This window comes from Cnephaeus nilssonii, assembly GCF_951640355.1.
Source record: "Cnephaeus nilssonii genome assembly, chromosome: 3".
Classification (NCBI taxonomy): Eukaryota; Metazoa; Chordata; class Mammalia; order Chiroptera; family Vespertilionidae; genus Cnephaeus; species Cnephaeus nilssonii.
The window spans coordinates 21,700,199-21,721,781 of record NC_137074.1 but is presented as its reverse complement, the minus strand read 5'-3'; the positions used below and the strand labels follow the sequence as shown (position 1 = coordinate 21,721,781).

The window sequence follows — 21,583 nt, the reverse complement described above, 5'->3', positions numbered from 1 at the left end:
TTAAGTTCACCCACCATATTACAGAATGTTGGGAAAGAATTTATTAATCAAATATTCTAGGAAATGGGTGACCAACCAATCTTATTAAGAATATTCAACCTGAATATTTATATACACAGGAAAATATTAAATATAATGTTGTAAAAAGCCAACCAAAATGTGGATTAATAAATAGAGACATCTTTTGAAATAGAAAAGGATCTGAGTTGTTAACCAAATCTTGGATCAGGTGCTAGCCGGAGTTTGCACCTTTTCGACTCCACCAGCAGATGGTGCTGTGAAGTAGAATAAGGCCTGCCCAGAGATGAGCACCCAGGTACTGAGCTCAGAATGAGTTACCCACAATGCAAAGGAATCTTTATGTTATTCGTTTGTATTGTTGTTTGTTTACTTATTTTCTATCTAATCCTCTGGGAATGACCTGGGAAAACTTTTTTAAAGATAACTCTTTTATTCCAAATATTATTTTATGGTTAAGGAAGCACTTTTAGATACATTATCTGTTTTTATGTCATTCTCATAATAGGCCTTCAGCAAGGTAGGCAAGTCCTGGTATCCCTAATTTCTTGGCGAATTTGAGATTCATAAAGATTAGTTGGCAGGCTTGACTTATAGTTAGGAGGTAATGGTGGCAAGTTTTGAATGCTGGATTTCTAACCGGAAGCCCAGGAAGCTGTCTTCTACACTTCAGATTTATAATACTAAATGCAAGTGTCAGCAATTTGAGTTTTCAAGTTCACCAAATATAGAACATTTAAATGAACATATACATTACTTTGACCAAGATTTTTAACATCACAAGTGCTATTTCTTAAGTGGCTAAAAGATAGTTCTGGAAACATTTCACCTTAGTAAGCTTCTCAAAGAAGAGTTTTATAATATAAAATGTTGGTGAAATAAAATTCAGTTATAATTTCTTCTTTGTTTACAAATCTAATTCTTTGTTAAAGTAATTACTTAATTACTAAGATCTAAAATTCTTAGTAATCAAATCTTCTGACTATATTTTAAAGGAATTAATACTTCATTATAAACCAATACTATACAATAAAAGCTTAATATGCTAAGTGTCCGGTCGTCTGTTCAATCAATCAAAGCATCATATGCTAATGATATGCTAAGGCCACTCAACCGCTCACTATGACGTGCACTGACCACCAGGGGGCAGAAGCTCCGACTGGTAAGTTAGCTTGCTGCTGGGATCCGGCTAATCGGGACTGAGCGAGATGGGCCGGACATGCCCTATAGCCCTCCCATGGTCCCTCCCCAGCTGGCCAACCTCCCGTGTCCCTCCCCTGCCCCAATCATACACCGGTGGGGTCCCTCAGCCTGGCCTGCCCCCTCACAATCCGGAACCCGTTGGGGGATGTCAGAGAGTTGGTTTCGGCTCAATTCCACAGGCCAGGCTGAGGGACCCCACTGGTGTGTGAATTCATGCACTGGGCCTCTAGTTTATATTATAATAGACAAGGAAGATACAGCAATTCTGTTTTGTTCATATATTATCACTGCAAAAAAAAGTTGTTCAATTGACATACATATGTATCTGCTCGAGTGACAAAGTGACAAACTGTCACAATTTGCCTGGAGCTGAAGGGTTTCTTGGGACATGGAACTTTCAGTACTAAAGCCGGGACAATCTTAGGCAAACAGGACTGTTGGTCACCCTAGTACACACATAGCATATTTTATTCTTCACACATATATGATATCTTATAGTTTTCTTCCTAATAACTTGAATCATCTTGCACAATTATTTTTCTATGCCGTAATATGACGATGCCCATAGCAACCATTTTGATGAATGAATGTGCTAAACTAAGCCAGCACACTAATTTTTTAGATATTTTATCTCAGTTTTACACATATCTTGCTGTCACTATGTATTCTTAAACCCTTTAAGTGCTATTAGTAAAAAACAAACAAACAAACAAAAAAAGTCAGATAGCCAACCAACTTTCTGAGAATTTGCAAAATGCATTTTCTAAGTATAGTCTATAGTTTAAAAATTTTTTTAATTATAGTTGACATACAATATGATATTAGTTTCAGGTATACAACATAGTAATTAGACGTTTATATACCTTATGAAGAGATCACATTAAGTCTAGTACCCATCTGGGACCATACTTACTAATTAAAATACTATTGACTATATTCCCTAAGCTGTACATTATATCCTTGTGACTAATTTTATAACTGGCAGTTCATTAGACTTTTTAATGCTTTTCACTTTTCTTGTTTATCCCCCTCCCCACCCCTACCCCCACTCCTGGCACCCATCAGTTGTTGTTGTTGTTGTTTTTTGTTGTTATTTTGTTTTGTTTTTTAGATTCCACATATAAATGAAATCATATGATATTTGTCTTTCTGTCTCATATTTCACTTAGTATAATATCCTCTAGGTCCATCCATGTTGTTGCAAATGGCAAAATTTTACTCTTTTGTTTGGCTGAGTAATATTCCATTTTAAATATATGTATGGCACATCTTTTGATCCATTTGTCTCTCAATGGACACCTGGGTTGTTTCCAAATCTTGGCCTTTGTACATAATACTGCAATGAACATAGCAGGCCTATGAGCATTTTGAGAAAATAAAGTACATGGTCTCTTTAACTTAAAAAGAATTGCTCTCCTGGATAAGGGTTAGATTAGGTGGTCAATCAATCATTGATTAAAGAAGTTAGAAGTTCATGTTTTCTCTCATGTAAAAGTAGTTCAGGGACAGGCAGCTCAGGGCTGGCAATGAAACTTTACATCATTGGAGAGCCAGGCTTCTTCTCCATGGTTACACGGCATTTCATGGTCTAGGACGGTTGCTGAGAGTCCAGCCATCATTGCCACATTCCAATCAGTGAGAGGAGGAAGGGAAAGAGAATCACATTCAATATTTCCGTGTCAGCCAGAACTTAGTCATATGGCCACACCTAGCTGCAATTAATGCTGTAAAATATAGACTTTACTCACAGTGGCCATACGTGCCATTAAAACCAGAATTCTATTACTTAGGAAAAGAGGGGGAAATGGATATCAGGGACCAATGAGAAGTCTCTAGAACAACTATCCAGACTTACTAATGTAGCAAATGCAATTTCTACTTTTGTAACCCCAAAATTGTTTTCCTCGATTTATTTCTTTTCTCTGCCGTCCACATGTGATTCCTGTAAAATAATGTTAAGTTCACTTACATTGAACCTGTCAGCATATGTGTTTGCATATATCTTGGCCTGCATCATCTTGGGTCTCTTACACAAACATAATTCATGCTGAAATGTGGGAAGGAATTGAAAGCATTCCTAACTCTCTGCTTAAGGCTGGGTCCAATATTTCTTCTTCCAGCTAAGCGTTCAAATCATATAGACAATGGCTAAACAGGGATTTGCATAGTGTGCCTGCAACCTTGAATTATCTCCATGGGCCTGAGACTGGCCTATGAGCTCATAACTGCAATTTTCTTTGAGAGCCATCAGCCTGGTTTTGTGAGTCTCACAGGTAGAATGAAGCTATACTGACCCATGAGCATCCTCAAAGATCCCTAGATTCATGGAATTTTAGTTGCTAAAAGGTATCCAGAGTCCAACTCCCTCCTTTTACTGAGAAGACTCAGAGGAGTTAAGTAACTTGTCTGAGGACACCAAGCTATTTGGCTACAAAATGTACTTGGATAATTCCTCCAGGCCCAACGCTCCAAATGTCATGAACAGGATGTGACCTGTGGCTGTTCAGGCCCTATCTTTAGGTGGACACATCATCACTGTGGTTCTACCAGATTTCCCGCTGACATGCAGAAGCAGCCCTGCCAGGAGGAGAACTCTGGTGTGGTGGCCAGTCACCTCCCCACTGGCAGGGTAAAGGGGCTTGACTGTCCCCTGCTTGTGTGTAGTAAGAGAGTGGAATGTGCTTTAAGGGCCGGAGTCACTGTTTCTTTTCAAGATTTTTGATCTCCCAAATAACAGTCCTAAGCCATCTCTTTCAGGCATCACGCGCATCTGGGGAACTCTGATCTTTTTTTTTTTCATGTTACACAGGACAGAAAGATGAATACACTCATAGAACCATCAAATTGGAAGGGACCTAGGAGATCATTGTTTTCTCAATTTCTTGATTTCTCAATTGCAAAAACTTAACCCAGAGAGATGAATTGAATTAGCCAAGATCATATTTCTTCCTTACGATATATTGAAAGCCAAACCTTAAAATACCATAGTTTGTTTCTAATAATATGAACTCTTACTATTTACATGGTAGACTAGTATCTAAAAACGAATTGCCCACTTTAGATGAAAGATGAAAAGTGTGGAGTTACCGTAAAACCTCTTAAATCTATAATTACACGACATGGGCTAGGTTTATAAAATATTTTATTTACAAAAATAGTCTTAATAAAATTAATACAAAACCATTTTACAATATAACTTATATAACTATCTTCTCAAAAAAAGTGACATTTGATTATAACACATAAACTACATTTGTATTTGTTAAGTCACATTGTAGTATAAATATGTTGCATCTTTTTTTTTATAATAACGTACATGCCAATAACAATGAACAATCGACAACAAACGTTATTTCATTATTCTTCCAATGTAAAAGTCATTTCTGGCCAAAACAAAATTAACCAAAAAAAAAGTAAAACAATTGTCCTTCTGTTCAACAATACAGTCCTTTTTAATTATTTGAGAGTTTATCTGACAAAGACACAACATTAATTTGAAAGCACCGTGGCATAAAGTCTAGTAACAATATCCCCAAAAGCCTTCTCCGATGTCTTTGCTCAACTGTTTATTCGGTATTTTGCCAAGATAAATAAAGATTGATCTCAACTCTCTCCTTCATGAGTCTCAAGTGTTCTGAATATGCACTGTGGTTTTTAGACCTTCCCAAACTGGCATATGTTTAAACTGTGAGTTTCTTTCTTTGGCTTCAAGTAGAGTTTCACAATATTTAGGAGACATACTGAGCCCCTCCATGTGGCTGAATCTCTGTGACTCCCCACCCGACAACATTTCCCCGGATGTGACAAGACTCTGCTCCTTCCGTCTCTCTTATCTCTTCGTTGCTGAGAACACGATCCCAGATATTGAAACCTGTGAGTCTTCCAGAAAAGGCTAATGTTTCATCAAAGCCACCGCCCACACAACAGCCATTCTTTTCTTGGCCAATCTGCAGTATTCCTCCCTCAGGAACAATGTGACCTGTGGCCAGTCCAACAGTGGTGGCCACCAGTTCACCGTTGACCCACAAGGACACGCGCCCTTTCTCCGAGTTCCAGGTACTGCACAGATGGGTCCACTTTCCCAGGGAAATCACAGAATCAGCAGCCAGCCTGTTCTCCTCTCCACCCACCACGAGCACTACGGACTGATAGCTGAGGTACAGCTGGATCTCATATGGATTCCTCTTCGTGCCATAGGAAAACAGGATGGTTTTGTTTAATGCATCTGTGGCTTTGACCCAAATGCAGGCACTAAAAGACTCGAGCTTCACTGGTGTCGCCGGATGCACGCTGCCAAAAATCTTCTTGGAACGCATTGGGAATAAAATCGCTGTTTCACAGCCTGGAGTGGCAAGAAAATAAGAAGAATATGAAAACATATATATACAAAGTCATTCAGAAATGATTCTGGCATTTAGGTATTTTAGCCTGGGCATTTTAATGACTGCAACTGAAAATTAGATGCAGTATCACAATGTGACGTGAGGGGTCTCATGTGTGTTCTCCGTAGAGCCAAGAAAATAGGAAGAAGGGAAGCCAATTGTCTCATTCAGTGAAGCATCTAAATGGAGGAGAAGGCGTGCAGAGAAGCCAGATTGTCCAAACCCACAGAATAATGAAAATCATGCTTTAGTAACTATTTCCCCTCCCAATTAGCTTTCTTTGTTATATCTTAAAAAAAAAAAAAATGTTGAGTCACTATGCATTAACTCCAAACAGTGACACCATAATTTCCAAGAACTCAGAGCCAAACTCGTTTCCCTCTCCTTGACTTGTTCTCCAAGCTCCCAGAACAAAAGCCTGTGAAATTCAATGGATCTAGCTCAGCCCATTTAGCCATTGTTAACATGCATTTTTAAACAAAAACTTCAGGACGGTCATGCTGTTGCTGAATACGTTTTAATATACCACATGTTCTCAGATATGTATAAAGTTTGCAAAGTTTGTAGAAAACTATCTGTGAAAGGCAAAAATGTATAATGATGATGACTAACTTTTATTGGGTGCTCACTATGTTCCAGATATTGTTCTTAACATCTTATAAATCATTTTAATCCTCATATCAGCACCAGAAGTAGTCAATAGTCCCATTTGACAGATGAGAAAACTGAGTCAAAGAGCGCTAAGTAACTGCGCTATGTTTACATAGATGATAAGTGGTAAAACTGGGGTCTGGACCTGGGCACTTGGCTGCAGAGGCCACAACCTTGACTTGCACACTGCGTTGCCTTTTCATGGTGCAAGAAACCCTGGATTTGGCTAGAACAGCTGGAATTCAGTTTGTTGTACTACTAGTAAGCTGTGCAGCTTTTGATGACCCTCCTAATCTCTCCAAGCTTTACTGTTTTCTATAAAAGGCTCTCCCTTCCACACTCCCTCCAATATTCTGCAAGCCAGCCACTTTGTAGGGCTCAGAAAGAGCTGTGTAGCCCAAGGATATGCTTGAAAACTCTGACTTTGTCCTTATGCCTGTAAACATGGTTTAAGCCGTAATAGAAAACTTTAAGGAAGAGTGAATTCTTCCAAGGGGATTGGTGGAAAACATATTTCTGCTAACGAGCACTTAAGAAGGAGACTTTCAAACTTAGTGGTTGGGAGCTCAGTGAACTCCTTCCTCTGTCCCTCTCCAGGTCACATGTCTGGTAAGGGAGCTGGGAAGCTCTGTGCTAAAACCTTGAACAGGTGAGCCCTGCTTTATGCTAACCTCATATACACTGAGTGGCCAGATTATTATGATCTCTGAACGCATAATAATCTGGCCACTCAGTGTATATCCTATATAATAAAAGGCTAATATGCAAATTGTCCCCTCGACCAGGAGTTCAACCAGCAGGCAGGCCGGCCAACCACCCATGTCCACTCCCCCTGGTCAGGCTGACCGGACCCCACCCATGCACGAATTCATGCACCGGGCCTCTAATATATATATATATATATACATATATATATATATATACACATATACATATATGCATATATATACACATATACATATATGCATATATATACACATACACACACACACACACACACACACACACACACACACACACTGAGTGGCCAAATTATTATGCGTTCAGAGATCATAATAATCTGGCCACTCAGTGTATATCTGCAAGAACATATATGAGAGCTTAATTAGGACTAGGTATTCCCTTAGTAACAACTTAAAAAAATATTTGCCATAAAATAGCTTTGAAAAATAAACCCCCAGAGCATTTAAAGACTAAGTGGTGAATAGACAGAACCAGCAGGAACCAAAGGTCCATGCAAAGTGTGGTCAGCTAAGTTAAATGCCTGCAAGTGGCTAAGGGCGAGGCTCTGTCCTAAGAAAATTAAAGATGTAAATAGAGAAAACACTGAGATGCGTAAAATCCTGTAAAAGTAACTACAACATTAAAGCACAAAATTGGTCCTGTCACATGTTGCCTTAACTTTTTTCACTGAATAATTTGAATTTTTGAAGATTTTTTTTAATGAGGCATTGATTCTTTATTCCAATGAAATTGGTAGGTGCATTTTTTTTTCTAGCTGTGTTAAATAAATCAAACAGAGATCACGGAACAAGAGATCACATTATGCCTGGGCATGTGAGATCGTCCCTGTAATGTTTCAGAAAAGTAGTATTCAAGAGGGTGCCTACTGCAAGCTAATTAACTGATTTCCTGTTTAACTAAGCGCAGGCAGTCAGGGCTGCATGCCACAGCCTTCCTCCCTGGCCTCTCAAAGGCCCCGCTTCCCCTGCAGGCCGCCCTGGCTCTTGGAGTTCATGGAGTGGAACTGCATGCTGGCAGGTTTTTTCTGATTTCTTTTGGGAACCAGTGATTGAGGCTCTTGATATCTCTTTACAATGTCAGAAACTCTCTCATGAAATGGCTTTTAACTAATAGGGTTTCCTGATTATGTTATCAAAGACCCCACAAAATTAAAACCAGGTTCTTCAGAGGCCAGCAGAATGATTAGGAATCCCTTAGAAGCCAAGCTGGCGGGAAACCAATGGAGGGAAAAATCAAAGCATGTGGATAAATCTATTATTGGGTTTAATAGAGAATTAACGCTTTAGAAGTCAGAAATACATCCCTCCTCTGCTCTAACTAAAATGCAGAGGCAAAGGTGAAAATCAGCATAATTCTTGAGCTTTTCAGGTGCATGACATGTACAATGGCTTTGCATGGTTTGCAAAAGACAAGAAATCTCATTCATTTAAAATAGCCACGGAATTATAATTTGTCTTCTTGTCACTTGCATTGAGGATCTATTGATATTTGATATTATGCTTCCCTTTCCCCCTTCTAAAGCCCTACTTAATATTTAAGAAAATATGTTCTGCACTGATCAACAATCCTCAAATATTTAGGAAAGACTGATAGTCCGGTGTGGTTCCTGTGATTTTAAATGAAATGTGCTCTCACACATGCTTATGATTTTTCCTCACTCTCCATCCAATAAGACTAGTTCTGTTGGAAGTATAGGGAAGGATGGCATTGTTTGTCATTGTTTTCCGTTCCTGAGTTTCCCAGGAAAAGTGCAACTATGGTTTCTTACCCAGAACGCTGGTTTTCTAGTACAGCCCACAAGTGATACACCACCATTTCCTAGAAATTTTGACTTATACACGAGTGTTACTTAGCTCCAAATCTTCTCTTTATTTCTTTCAGCCATCTTTAAAGTGTATTATTTCGGGCTCATGTGCATTTTGGAGGTTCATCGAGTATCACAGGGGACTTGAACAAATTGCATCTGGTTGGAACTACCTCTCTCCTGTTTGGCCCTGACCCCTCCTCTCCCCATCCCCCCCCAAAAAAAATCCCTGGGGTGGCACCAAGGTAACCAATTGGCTGCTACACTGATGGTTCCGCTTTGGATCCCTCAGTGTCCGGTTTATTCCAAAGCGCACACCCTGGGACCTCCCCTCGCCAGCTAATTCCACAGACCCCAGGGCTGGGGGGCGGTGGGGAGCTCAGAAATCCCACTAACCCTTCCTGAGATCAGATTCAGCCTCAAGTCTCTTGCCCAGAACGGGCGGGGAGAAGAGGCCCGTCCAGGGATTGGAAAACATCCCTTAAAATTAGTCTGGGCCCCCGAAATAGCGCGGGGAACCAGAGCTCCCCTAAAGAGAGAGGCGGGCTAAAATTAGAAGAAGTGGAAATCCCTCACGGAGGGAAGGGAAGCGAAGCGAGACCGCTAGAAAGGCCAGGGCTGCAACTGGCCAATGGAGCCCCTCCTGCAGGGCCTGGTGGATCGGGTGTCAGCAAGGGGCCCTTGCCTATTTCAAGACTATGATGGTCACGTCCTCAGCTATCTTCGGGGTTCCCCGGGACTGGGAAATATTTTTTAAAGCTGATTTCCCTGCCATGTATAGTGTGTCTGAGCCCTAAGGCCAGGCGTGGAGAAATAAGGGGGGGGTGGGGAGTGGGAGAGGAGGAGGGAGTGGTGCGCCTGAGTGTGTTTGCCTGGAGAGTTGCCTGACTTGGCTTCCCACCACGCGCGCTCGGAGAACAAAGCCGCAGGGACGTCCCCTCTTGGCCCCGGTCCTTACCTGCGGGCAGCCAGCGCCGGGCCGCCCAGCCCTGCACCGCGCGGAGGTCCTCTCGCGTCCGCCGCAGCTCCTGCAGCACCGCGTCCAGGGCGCCCCCCGCCGCGTCCAGGGCGCCCCCCGCCTCCTCCGGGCGCTGCGCCCCGGCGCCCTCCAGGCGCGCCAGCCTGCGGCCCGCGTCGCGGCTCGCCTGCAGCAGCGCGTCCAGCGCCGGGGCCAGCCTGGCCGCCGCGGGGGCCGCCGGCGCGCACGGCCTCTCCAGGCTGCCCGCCAGCCGGCCCAGCTCCGCCCGCAGCCCCCGCAGCTCGCCGCGGAGGAGGTCGTCGGTGGCCTGCAGCAGCATGCTCTCCCTCATCTGCGCGTCCTCCAGCATGATGAAGAGCTTGTCCCACTCGGAGTGCTCCCGACGGCAGTCACACGGCGTGGCTAGGGCGCAGGGACACACACACACGTTACGCGCCCGCCCAGACCTTCCTGGGGTGTGCTGGGCAGAAAGCGGACCTCCCTGAGCGCGGTCCCAAGTTACTGCCCATCCCATCACCCCCTTTCCCTTTAAGGGCACCTCAAAGAAACAGCGTGCAAACATCTCGAGAAGGACAGAAACCCTTCCTGCAAGTCTATATTAACTTGAACTCTATGAAACGGCCGTGCCTGTGGCTCGGGTGTCGGCGATTTCATATGGTTCCGATCACTATGTATCTGTGAGTGACAGAAATAACTTTTTGAACTCTTTCCTAAAGTGTTTCTCTCTTTTTGCAAAACAAGCTATACTTTTTATCCCGTTTCATTGGCTACAGAATACTGTCTATGTATTCGTTTTAGACCCAAAGAGGCGGATCTGTCGTTAGGGTTAGCAGAGAGAGAGAGTTAACACGAACTTACGGTCCTCGGTGGGATGAAGTCCGTTGTCTATTTCGTTGTCCAAGTTCACGTACATGAGCTCATAATCGTCCGAGTTCTCGGCGCACACTGCAGACCAGAGAACACAAAATAGGAGCGCACAGAGATGCATGGCCGCAGAGAGACGGAGTTCTTTGCGCGACTTCCCACAGCTGGCGGGAGGAGTCCGGGGGAGAGCCGCACCGAGTAGCGGAGTCGGAGCGGAGGAGAGTGAGAGTGAGCGGCGGGAGCCCAGAGCCCTTAATAAATGCTGGGGACGCCTGAATGGGGATGAATGAGTAATGCCGGTGGCACCGCATAACGGGAGTTTTCCTGAACTTGAGGGGGAGGGGGCTGGGTGGGAGGGCGAGGGGGACGTGGAGGCTGCACAATAGTAAACCACAAAGGTTTGCTCTGCAGTCAGATTAATTGGAGGAGGGTCAGAGGGGAAAGGGGCGGGGGGGGGGGGAGGGGGCCGGGGGCGGTCCTGGGCTCAGACTGTGCCCCTGAGGATTAGCTGTTGTAACTGGAATTGGTGGTACTGAGGGATGACAGGGAGGGGGGCGGGCCTGGCTAGGGGGAGAAGTGACTCAGTGGGCACAGAGGTGTGAAAACAAGATCATCAGGGCAGCATTTTGTGTGCGCTTTTATTATTTCACAAGCTTTATGTGCAGGAAACTTCTTTTTTTCTTCACTTTTCTTTCGTAAGCAGTTTTATGGGTCTAAACTGTGAAAGTTACTCGCTGATTCCAAAATAAACCAACTCAGTAAGAATGTTCTATGACTCTGGAATCCACGTGTGCTCCTGGTTATTCCGTCTTTAATCCTTCTGGAGTCGCGACTGTACTTTCATAAACACACCTTTGAATTGGCGACACGGCAAAACCGGCAAACCTAACATGAGAAATAGCTGGCGGAAAGGAATAAACTGATCTTAGGTCTGTTTTTCATAACAGGATATTCTGTGCAAATTATATTATTCCACTAGGCTCAGAGTCAAAGATCAGGTTTTTTAGAGCTTATTTAGGGATTCCTGCTTCTGCCAATATAGGAAGGTCTATATAAACTGAAGCTTTCCTGCACAAAACACCTAGAAATGTGTTTAAAACAGAGTAATTAGAAACATTTTAAATGTAGGAATAAATGCCCCTCCCCTCCCCAAATAGGAGAAATATCCAAGGGCCAAAGGTAGAGAAGGAACCAGAACAAGAAGGGTAAGGCCAAGAGCCCTCCTGGAGGGTGGGTTGTCAGTTCTGTAACAACCAAGTGTTAGTGACCACGTGGGGTCAAGGCACAGGCCAGCCTGGGGAGTTAGAAGTGAGACCCTACCTAAGGCCAGACTCTCAGGAAGGTATAGCCCCACTCTCTGCCCTAGCACCAGAAAGGGAAAAGTAAGCATACCGCGCTTTGACCGAACCCTACAGATAGAGTCCCTAAGAATTTGTGATTTGGGGCCTGCCCTTACACACATTCCAGATTTAAATGTATGCTCTCTGCCACTGTAAAAATAAATTCACAACGAAAAATTACAAGAAGAAATGGGAAAACTGAAAAAAAGAAAAAGACTGGGTTCTTTTTTAAAGAACCAAATATAACTTCTAAAATAAAATAAAAAATGAATTTAAAAAAAAAAACCCTCAAGAAATCAGGTTAAGTGGCAAATTAGACAAAGCTGGAGAGAGTATTAAGGACCTGGAAGCAAGAGCTAAGAAAATAATCCAAAAGGTACTCTTTAAATTTGGTATCCTAAAATCCTTTCATTGTTCAGAAGGATAATAGAGAGAAATTAATTTCATTTTTTTATTTCAAGGATGTTTCTATTTTTAAGAATAACTACCAAAATGAAAAGGAAATAGAACATCCAAATAGAAGGAATAGAGATAATCCTATATAATATAACCCTAATATGCAAATCGACCGAACAGCAGAAGCACAGGTCACTATGATGCTCACTGACCACCAGGGGGCAGATGTTCAATGCAGGAGCTGCCCCCTGGTGGTCAGTGTGCTCCCACAGGGGGAGCTCCACTCAGCCAGAAGCCAGCCTCACAGCTGGCGAGTGCAGTGGTGGTGGCGGGAGCCTTTCCTGCCTCTGTGGCAGTGCTAAGGACCCCTCGGGTTATGTCTGCCTGTGGGGAGCAGGCCTAAGCTGGCAGGTGGACATCCCCAGAGGGGTCCTGGACTACAAGAGGATGCAGGCCGGGCTGAGGGGACCCCCCCCCAAGTGCATAAATGTTGAGCACCGGGCCTCTAGTTAAAAAATAAAACACTTGATCTATTCAATAGAAAGAGTGAACGAGGAGATAAAAATATAGTCAGAGCAAGATAAATTAAAAGCACAACAGAATGTGATAAAAAATAAATCAAAATTTACCAATAATCACTATAAATATTAATGAAACAAACTTTCCAGTTCAGAAACAAAGGTTGTCAGTAGGTATATTTTTTTAAATCTCCAGCTATATGTTACTTACAAGAGCCATGAGTAAACATTAGAATCTAAAAAAGTTGAAAGTAACCAATTTAAGGGGGTGGTGGGAGAATATACCAAAAATGTGCTATTCAAAAAAAGCTAGAATGATTATATTATCAGTCAAAAACAGACTCTAAGGCAAAAGAAAATAATTAAATTATGATGAAAGAAAGACTATTAAGAAGATATCTCAGAATTAGCTAGTAAAATTGTTTTTAAAAATATATACCCAAGATTGACAGAATTATAAGAAGAAATTGATAAATCCATAATTATAGAGGGAGATTTTAACATACCTCTTTCATAACCAAGTCCAACTCTGTCATCAGTAATCATTCAAATGTAAAAACAAAACAACTGCTCAAAGATACAGAAACTATGTAATTTCAAGTTCAACTTAATGAAATATATAGAGCATTGCCCAGGTTTTGCAAACAAGTTTAAACAAACATTCAAGGAACTCATAATTTCTATCTTACCCAAACTGCTCCTGTAAGTAGAGTGTGCAGGAATGCCCTGAATTCTTTTTACATGTCTAGTAAGTATGATACCAGAAAGAGACAAGGACAGTTCAAGAAAGAAATAGCAGGCTAGTCTCCTTTAAGAACACAGATGCAAAAGCTCTAAATAAAATATTAGGCAAACAAACCCAGCAACATATGCATAAAAATACATCATAACCATGTTGAGTTTATTCCAAGACCTAAAGATTGATTAAATGTTAGAAGATCTATTAGTTTATTACATTATCAATTTAAAAAAGAAACCATATAATTATGTTAACAGACGTAGAAAAGTTATTTAATAAAATTCAGTGCTCATTCATGTTCAAACTAGGAAACAGAAATGTAAACTGATAAAACATAAATACCAAAAATCTATAAAAACATATACATACATAATGGTGAATCCTTAGAAACATACTCTTAAAAACAGGAATAACAAAAGGATACTCATGGACATGGGTTCTATTCATCAAAGTGTTGGAGGTCCAGCCAATAAAGTAAGACCAAAATAAGCCACATAAGGGATAATGTTGGAAGGAAAGAAACAAAGTTGTCATCAATTATTCTGAGTTGATTATCCATATGCAAAAGCTTCAGAGACTCTGAAATCAGATTATTAATAAGAGAATTGAGCAAGTTCTGCTGTGTGGAAGATCAACATACAAAAATCAGTTGGCCAAACATATCATAAGGTACAAATGACAGTGGATGAAGGAGGAAAACATATAATTAGCTTAATAAAAAATTATGTAAAGGGTTTTTCAGTTGGCTGGGATGCTTGTTTCCCTTAGACTTTTCCTTTTCTAATAATAGACATTTTCTGTTCCTAATCAATGTTACTGGTTTATTATTGTTACTTTTGTTCCTGGTATGTAAATGTTATACTAGATGCAGAAAAACAAAACTTGACAAACAGCAAAAGGACTCAGATCATGGTGGCTCAAAAATTAGAAATGATCCAGAATACTTCTTAACAAGGACATATAGGATCTGATTGCCTCCCATTTACCTGCCCTTTTTGAATAATAATAATCCAATCTTAAATGCCATCTAAGATTATGGTCTTGGCCCATCCCCAGTGGTCTACTTGTTCAGAAAGACATGCTGACACTGAGACATCCTAGGAATGAGCCTTCCTAACACCGTGGGACTCTATTATCCAACCAAAAGGTTGGTCATCAATGCATCCTTTGGATTGATTTATGACCAAACGGGGGATGTGTGGATAAAAGGGGCCACATGCTAACCTGACAAGCTCAGGGGAGGCCTGCATGGCAGTCTTACAAACTCAAAGACCTAAAGTAACCACAAAGGATGGTCTGAAATTAACCCTTTGCACTCGCTTGCTTTTTTCTCAATTCCTTTATTCTAATGCTAACCGTGTCGAGTCACACTCGACATCCCAGTGCAAAAGGTTAAACTTTAACTAAAAGCAGTTATGGTGGGCAGTTACATCCTAGACTGGTAACTTCACTGACAAGGTCAGCCTTTACCTTAACTGAGCCTATCTGTCTTTTTGCATCTATAATAACATACCCTTGAAGTGCCTGGGTAACTTGTAGCTTCCTTTTTTTCTGGAGCCTCTGGGGCACAACCAAATGTGTTGGGAACCAGGACAGATACCACAAATTCCTTCATTATCATGTTAATTGTTCCTTCACCCACCTAAGTATGTGCCCATCATTTTACTTTTTATCCAATCCTAGGGGTTTCCCTGCTTTGCTTTCTCCCACCTCTAATCTATCACCAATGGATTTCGTGTAACCCACCTACTCCCTTCCTTTGATTGCAATGTATAAATACAGATGTAACCTGCCATTCTCTGGAGCATTATCTCAATTCGTTGAGGTTCTGCTTCCTGGCATATGTCAACGGTTTGGCTCAAATAAACTCACAAAAATTAAAAATAAAAATAAAAAGAAATCAGTTGGTTCCTTGATACCAGCAGACAACTGAAAATACATTTCTTAAAAAAAGCTTCTATTTACAATATCAACAACAAATATGGGATACTTAGAAACCAACTTAATGAAAGATACATAAAGTACAACTAATATTACAAAACTTTATAGGAAATTTTTTAAAAAGTATATATGGATGCAAGGATATATCATGTTCTTCAGTGAGAAGACTCAGTTTCATAAAGTCTATTGTCCCAAATTAGTCTATACATTCAATGTATACAAAAAATAAAATCCTACCCTAGTTTTTTGAGGAAGTTGATGAAGTTATGATAAATTTTATGTAAAGGGGCCAAAAAGAATTTGAAGTAGAAGATTTGCCCTGTGAGATATAATGATCTATATATACAAAAGCCTAAGCAATCGTCCAACCATTCTACTGTCTGACAGGTAGTTATGACATGCATTGACCACCAGGGGGCAGACTATCAATGCAGGAGCTGCTGAGCTACAGTGATTTGGCAGCTGAGGTTCTGGGGTGATGCACCCAAAACCAGAGAGGAGGGAGCCCAATTTCAGAGTGTATCACTCAAGAACTGCCCTCTTGCAATCCGGGATCCCTCACGGGATGTCGGAGAGCCAATTTCAGCCCGATTTCCACAGGCCAGGCCAAGGGACCCAGTGGTGCATGAATCCATGCACCAGGCCTCTAGTTTATTATAAAGTTCATTGTAATTTTAAAAATTTTAATTGGTAAAGGTATGATAAATACCCAGAAACAAACCCAGACACATGGGAAACCTTATTTTGGAAAAAGCTATTACAAACCAGAAGAGAAACAATTGCTGACTACTTAATAGATGGACCTGGGACCATGGTTTAAAATAAACATGCAAAAAAAACATATAACTAGATCCCTTCCTCATATGTACAAAAGTAAAGTCCAGATGAATTAAAGACAAATATAAAAACAAAACCATAATGCTTTTAGGAGAAAATATAGAAAAAAAATTATGTACTTAAGGTAGAGAAAGATTTCTCTATAATAGCAAAAATAAACTATAAAGAAATTTTTAAAATCAACTAGATTAAGACTTCAACTTTAAAACTGATAAATAATTGTTATCTAGATTAAATAAGGAATGTCTACAAATCAATAAGAAAACACAAACATCCCAATCCAAAATAGGCAAAGGATATGAATGACCAAATCATGGAAGAGGAAATGACCTATAAACGTATAAAAAGGGGTGTGCTCAGCCTCACAGGAGTAATTAAGGAAATGAAAATTAAAACAAAAAAATATAATGAGATATCATCTCACACCCCATCAGAGTGGGAAAAAGGGAGGGCTGTCAAGAGTCAAGACCAAACGTTGGCAAGGATGTAGAGCAACAAAAACGTGCTGCTGGTGGGTGTATAAGTTGTTAAGATCATGTTGGTAGGTAGAATGATGTCCCCCGAAAGATGTCCACATCTTAATCCCCATAACCAGTGAACATGGTATGTTTTATTGCACTGAAGATGGAATTGAGGGTGTTATAAAAGTTAAGGAGAAAATCCTAGATTATCCAGATGGGCTCAATGTAAATCACAAGGATGTTTGAAAGTGGAAGAGAGAGGCAGAAAAGAGAATCAGAGAAAGAGGTGTGATAAGTAAGGAAAGCCGGGTTAGAGAGATGCCATGTTGATGACATTGAAGATGGAGGAAGGGGACCCCAAACCAAAGAATTCTGGTGGTGTCTAGAAGCTAGAAGAACCGAGGAAATGTATTCCCTCCTACAACCTCCAGAAAGGAACCCAGCCCCTTCCAACACCTGACCGTTAGCCCAGTGAGACTCACGTCAGCCTTCTGCACTGTAGAGAAGTCTGATAATAAATGTGTGTTGTTTTAGACTACTAAGTTTTTGGTAATTTCTTATGGCAGCAATAGAAACCTACTACAACCACTTTTCAAAGAAATTTTAGGAGGTCTAGAAACTTTCCCAGGGACACACCCACTGCTTTGCTACTTAATTATATGGTCTAGGGACCATCAGCATCACCTTCAAAGTTAGTAGAAATTCGGATTCTCAAGCACTACCGTTAACCTGCTGAATCAGTATCTGTGTTTTAACAAGTTGCCCAGATGATTGAGCTCCAAAGCAACCCCCTGAGCAGCCTCCCACTTATAAACAAAGAAATAGGTATAAAAATTACAGCACTATTGGTAAAAGCAATTAATAATAATAATATATCTTTCAATCATAGAGCGTGTGAATAAATTGTTGCACATTTATATAATGGAATACCACACAGCTGTAAGAATAAATGGAGAGCTCCTTGGAGATAAAACATTTAAGTAATGTTGAATGGGGGAAAGCTGTGTTGCAAAGAAATATGTTCAATATGATAGTATGATATAAAACTTAAAGCATGCAAAACAATACTATAAAATGCTTATTGATACATATACATGCAATTAAAGTGAAAAAAACTTTCATGAAGATGATAAATACTAATTTCAGGATGGTGGTTGCCTCTGGGGAGAAAAATAAATGAATGGGATGGGAAGCAATTATGCCATAAGGTTAAGTTTTGACAAAGATGGTTCATAGGTGTACCAGTGCTCCTTACAGTATTGTCTAATGACTTTGAATATTTCATAACTTAAAAGAATATACTCATTTATTAATGGAATTTGTAGGATTTCTACACCAAAGAGTCTTCATCATTTTCTAACTAAAAAAAAAAAAAAAAGTTCTTATGCATTTACTTTTGTATTCTTTGATTGAAATTCAAGTCAGCTGAAAAATGACTAATCTGGAGTTTTCCCCTTCAAGGCTCCCAGGGAGTATTGTACCAAAAAGCCTTACACCAATTTCCCATCTTGAATTCCAACAACAGCCCCATTCATCATGACCTTGTGCAGAGTTGATCAGTTTGTCTACATAACTAAGCTCTCTGATCCAATGTGCTCTGTATAGATTGGGCATTGCATTTAAAATTCCTGATCCTTTAAGGAAAAGCTGTTACTAAAAATAAACAAAATAAAACAATATTTTTCAACGCACACATTTAAAAAAAAAAAAAGAAAAAAGAAAAGAAAGCCTGAATATTTCCAACACCTTATACTCTATGGGCATCTGATTAAAATCTGTTTGAGACCAATTCTGTGAACCACATATGGAAAAAGCAAGGCTCATTATTTATTGTCACTCAAATATATTGTTTGATCTAGAATCAGCCTTTTATTAAACTTAGTCATTGACATTCTGAAAATGCTGGCCTTCTTTCCTCTATTCTCATATCTAAATGTCCTTTATATATGAATTTGTCCCCACCATTTAATAAAGGCCTAAATATGTGTAATCACTGCTTATTTGATTCTTTCTGTATATATTTTCTGTATACAAAGCTGAACTTAAAGTAAATAGAGGCAGGAAAATTCTTGTTCAAGAAATCCATAGGAACCAGTTCTCAAGACAGTTACGCACTTGAGAGGATTTTGAGGGGGAAAAATCCATACCGTAAAGTGATAGGCAGATGTTTCCCATATGTTGTTTGCAGATAAATCCCTATAGTTTATACAATATTTTTTTCTTGAGATTTTGCCATTTTAAATCCAGTTGTTCATACATGTCTTTGAGGCAAATCACATGTGACAAACAAGCTGACTCTAAACTTCCCTTGAAATAGTGCAGAAATTAGGGATTTGAATTTGCTTTGCTACTCTCCTAACTTCTCATAAAAATAAGGCCTCGCTTCCATATGTCGGCTGTGTAAGTCATATGCCTGGTATTTCTCAGGAATGTGGATACATTCCTCAGCAACTTTTTTGCTGTCCTTCATTCTCATGTAGGTTCGTGCTTGTGACACTGCCTAATTTTCACTTAAGCAACATCCAAATGTTCTCATCAGGAATTCTTTATCGGAACCGTTTTCTTCTGAAGGGTGTGGTCTGGTTACTGTCAAAGTTTCCTCTCTCCCCACGGTGCATTACTCAGGAAAATTTTTCATTAGATATAACACGGAGCACATCATAAAATATTCTCTTTTATGGAATTGGCTTAAATGGTGCTTTCACTGTTTTTGGAAATAAACAGCGTAAGATACCGTTATTTTCAGCAGAAGACTTGGACATCAGCTCGCGCTATGTATTGCATTACGTGCCAAGGTTATTGCATTGCTGGTAATGTTATTTCTAGGGCTCAGGGACCGATAACGTCATCATCCCTTTATTGTTTTCTCAACAGGTAACACCATGTTGTTGAGGGTGTTACCTGCTGTGTATGAAAAGCAGCCTCAGCCAATTAACCGGCACCTGACGGAACTCCTGGCCTTGATGTCGCAGCTGGAGCAGCCAGAGCAGTACCATCTCCTGCGGCTTCTGCACGTAGCCGCAAAGAGAAAGCAACCCGAGGTAAAGAGTACAGTATACACTTGATGGTCCACACAACCGCGCATGTTTTGGGGCATGTGAACAGGATGTGTACTTCAGGTTAACTCTCCCCTATGTCTACACATGTCCACCTTTAAATGAAAGCCCTCATCCACCTTCTCTAGAGTCATAAAAGTCAGGAGGGTGAAGGCAGCAGTTGGGTTCTGTCTGGGGTTACTCTGCCATGAGAAACAAAACCAATAGGATTTATGTGTGCGTATATTTTGTTTGTTTGTTTGTTTTAAATGTATTTTTATTGATTTCAGAGCAGAAGGGAGAGAGGAGAGAGAGATAGAAACATCAATGATGTGAGATAATCTTTGGCCGCCTCCTGCATGCCCCCAACTGGGGATCAAGCCCGCAACCCGGGCATGTGCCCTTGATCAGCGTCAAACTTGGGACCCTTCAGTCCACAGGCCGATGCTCTATCCACTGAGCCAAACCAGCTCGGGCTGTGTGTGTGTATTTTTTAATTTATTATGAGGAATTGGCTTATGCCGTTATTGAAGCTGAGGACTCCCACATTCTGCCAACTGCAAGCTGAGGACCCGGGAAAGCTAGTGATGTAGGTCAAGTCTAAGTCTGAAGACCTTAGAAACAAGAGAACTGGTTATGTTGAGTTCTAGTCCAAGTCCTAAAGCCTGAGAACCTATGGGCTGAACCCATGTCAACCCAATAAATTCAATTCAAATAAATAAATAAATAAATAAATAAATAAATAAATAAATAAATAAAATCTGGGGATGACACTGGCTAGATACCTGTCCCAAAGCCATATGGGTCTGTCCAAGCTACACCGTAAACTCAGTCTAAATCTCGCCAATGAGATCTTTTTATCTCAATCACTAAAAAACTGAGGCTGTAAAGGTTGTTGCTGGTAAATGCGAGTGCCCCCCCCCCAACCCGCGTGGTTCAGGGTTCAGGTTCAGGGTTCGGGTTCTGGAGGAGGCTGCACACAAATGAAAGAGACTAGAGAAGAAAGTATAAAATTGGGAATTGGGGGCCGGGTGAAAGCCCAACTCAAGGGGAAGGATAGCCTTGCTATCCTTTTTATTAAGACTATGGGATAAACCCATAGCCTTTAGGCAGGCAATTCCAATAATAGCCAATCAGCAAGAATTTACATAAAACTAACAGGTGGAAGTTGCTTTAGCTACCATTGTCTCAACTGAACAGTGAGTGGTTGGCTCTGACCTTTCAGAGCTTCAAGGTTGACCAGCCTTCCGGGTTCCCTGTCCACACCTCTCTTCTAGTGAAGGCAATGGGCGGCTTCCAACAGGTAAAGCATATGGTGGTTCCAGAGGCCGCAGCAGAAGGTGGCAGTCAGAAAGGTGAGCTGGGCAAGAGGAGGAGAATTGATCTGAACAAGGAGGAGAGGGTGGAAACAGATTCCTGCAGGTATTGTGGGTGCTGAGTGTGGATCCCAGTAAAAAGAAGAAGCAAGGGATTGGGAAGCATCCACAGTGGTGTGAATGGGCCCTGCCTGTGCCAGGACCCTAACTGGTGGGAAGAAGCTGTGACAGGTGACTCTCCATCACTTTGTTTTCCATCGACGCTCCCCTTCGTGTTAAAGCAGCCCCTCCTTGCCTCGTTCGGCCCTCAGCCCTTCAATAGCTCGCCCTTGATTGCTGAGAGGCACAGGCAGTG

The 21,583-nt window shown here is 41.1% G+C and overlaps 2 protein-coding genes across 8 annotated transcripts in view; one reads left to right on the top strand and one right to left on the bottom strand.

The window, feature by feature from the left end:
- The window catches only part of VEPH1 (ventricular zone expressed PH domain containing 1), a 192,717-nt gene that overhangs the window by 38,583 nt on the left and 132,551 nt on the right, over positions 1-21,583 (top strand). For 5 of the 6 annotated variants that reach the window (XM_079766886.1, XM_079766882.1, XM_079766885.1 and 2 more), the window contains one exon: positions 19,752-19,918. In XM_079766886.1, coding sequence (XP_079623012.1) covers positions 19,752-19,918 — 167 coding nt within the window. Of the gene's footprint in view, positions 1-8,879; positions 9,345-19,751; positions 19,919-21,583 lie in introns of those variants that run through there. The other variant, XM_079766887.1, reaches the window with a different exon arrangement.
- Positions 1,457-10,942, bottom strand: PTX3 (pentraxin 3). Of its 2 annotated transcripts, XM_079766904.1 has the most exons (3): positions 10,640-10,942; positions 9,761-10,183; positions 1,457-5,563 (listed from the first exon to the last, which is right to left on the bottom strand). In XM_079766904.1, exons 1-3 carry the CDS (start codon positions 10,767-10,769, stop codon positions 4,950-4,952), a joined length of 1,167 nt encoding a protein of 388 aa, XP_079623030.1. In that variant the 5' UTR covers positions 10,770-10,942; the 3' UTR covers positions 1,457-4,949. The 2 variants fall into 2 exon arrangements, with proteins under 2 accessions (XP_079623030.1, XP_079623029.1); XM_079766903.1 differs by lacking the exon at positions 10,640-10,942 and having other exon boundaries at positions 9,761-10,590.

What these genes read in the sequence shown, in the direction of transcription:
- PTX3 (XM_079766903.1), bottom strand. Translation starts at nt 10,343, where the DNA reads ATGTTTGCACGCTGTTTCTTTGAGGTGCCCTTAAAGGGAAAGGGGGTG. An exon ending in CCGGCGCTGGCTGCCCGCAG is followed by an intron (nt 5,564 to 9,760) that starts GTAAGGACCGGG and finishes TTGCCACTCCAG; the next exon opens with GCTGTGAAACAGCGATTTTA.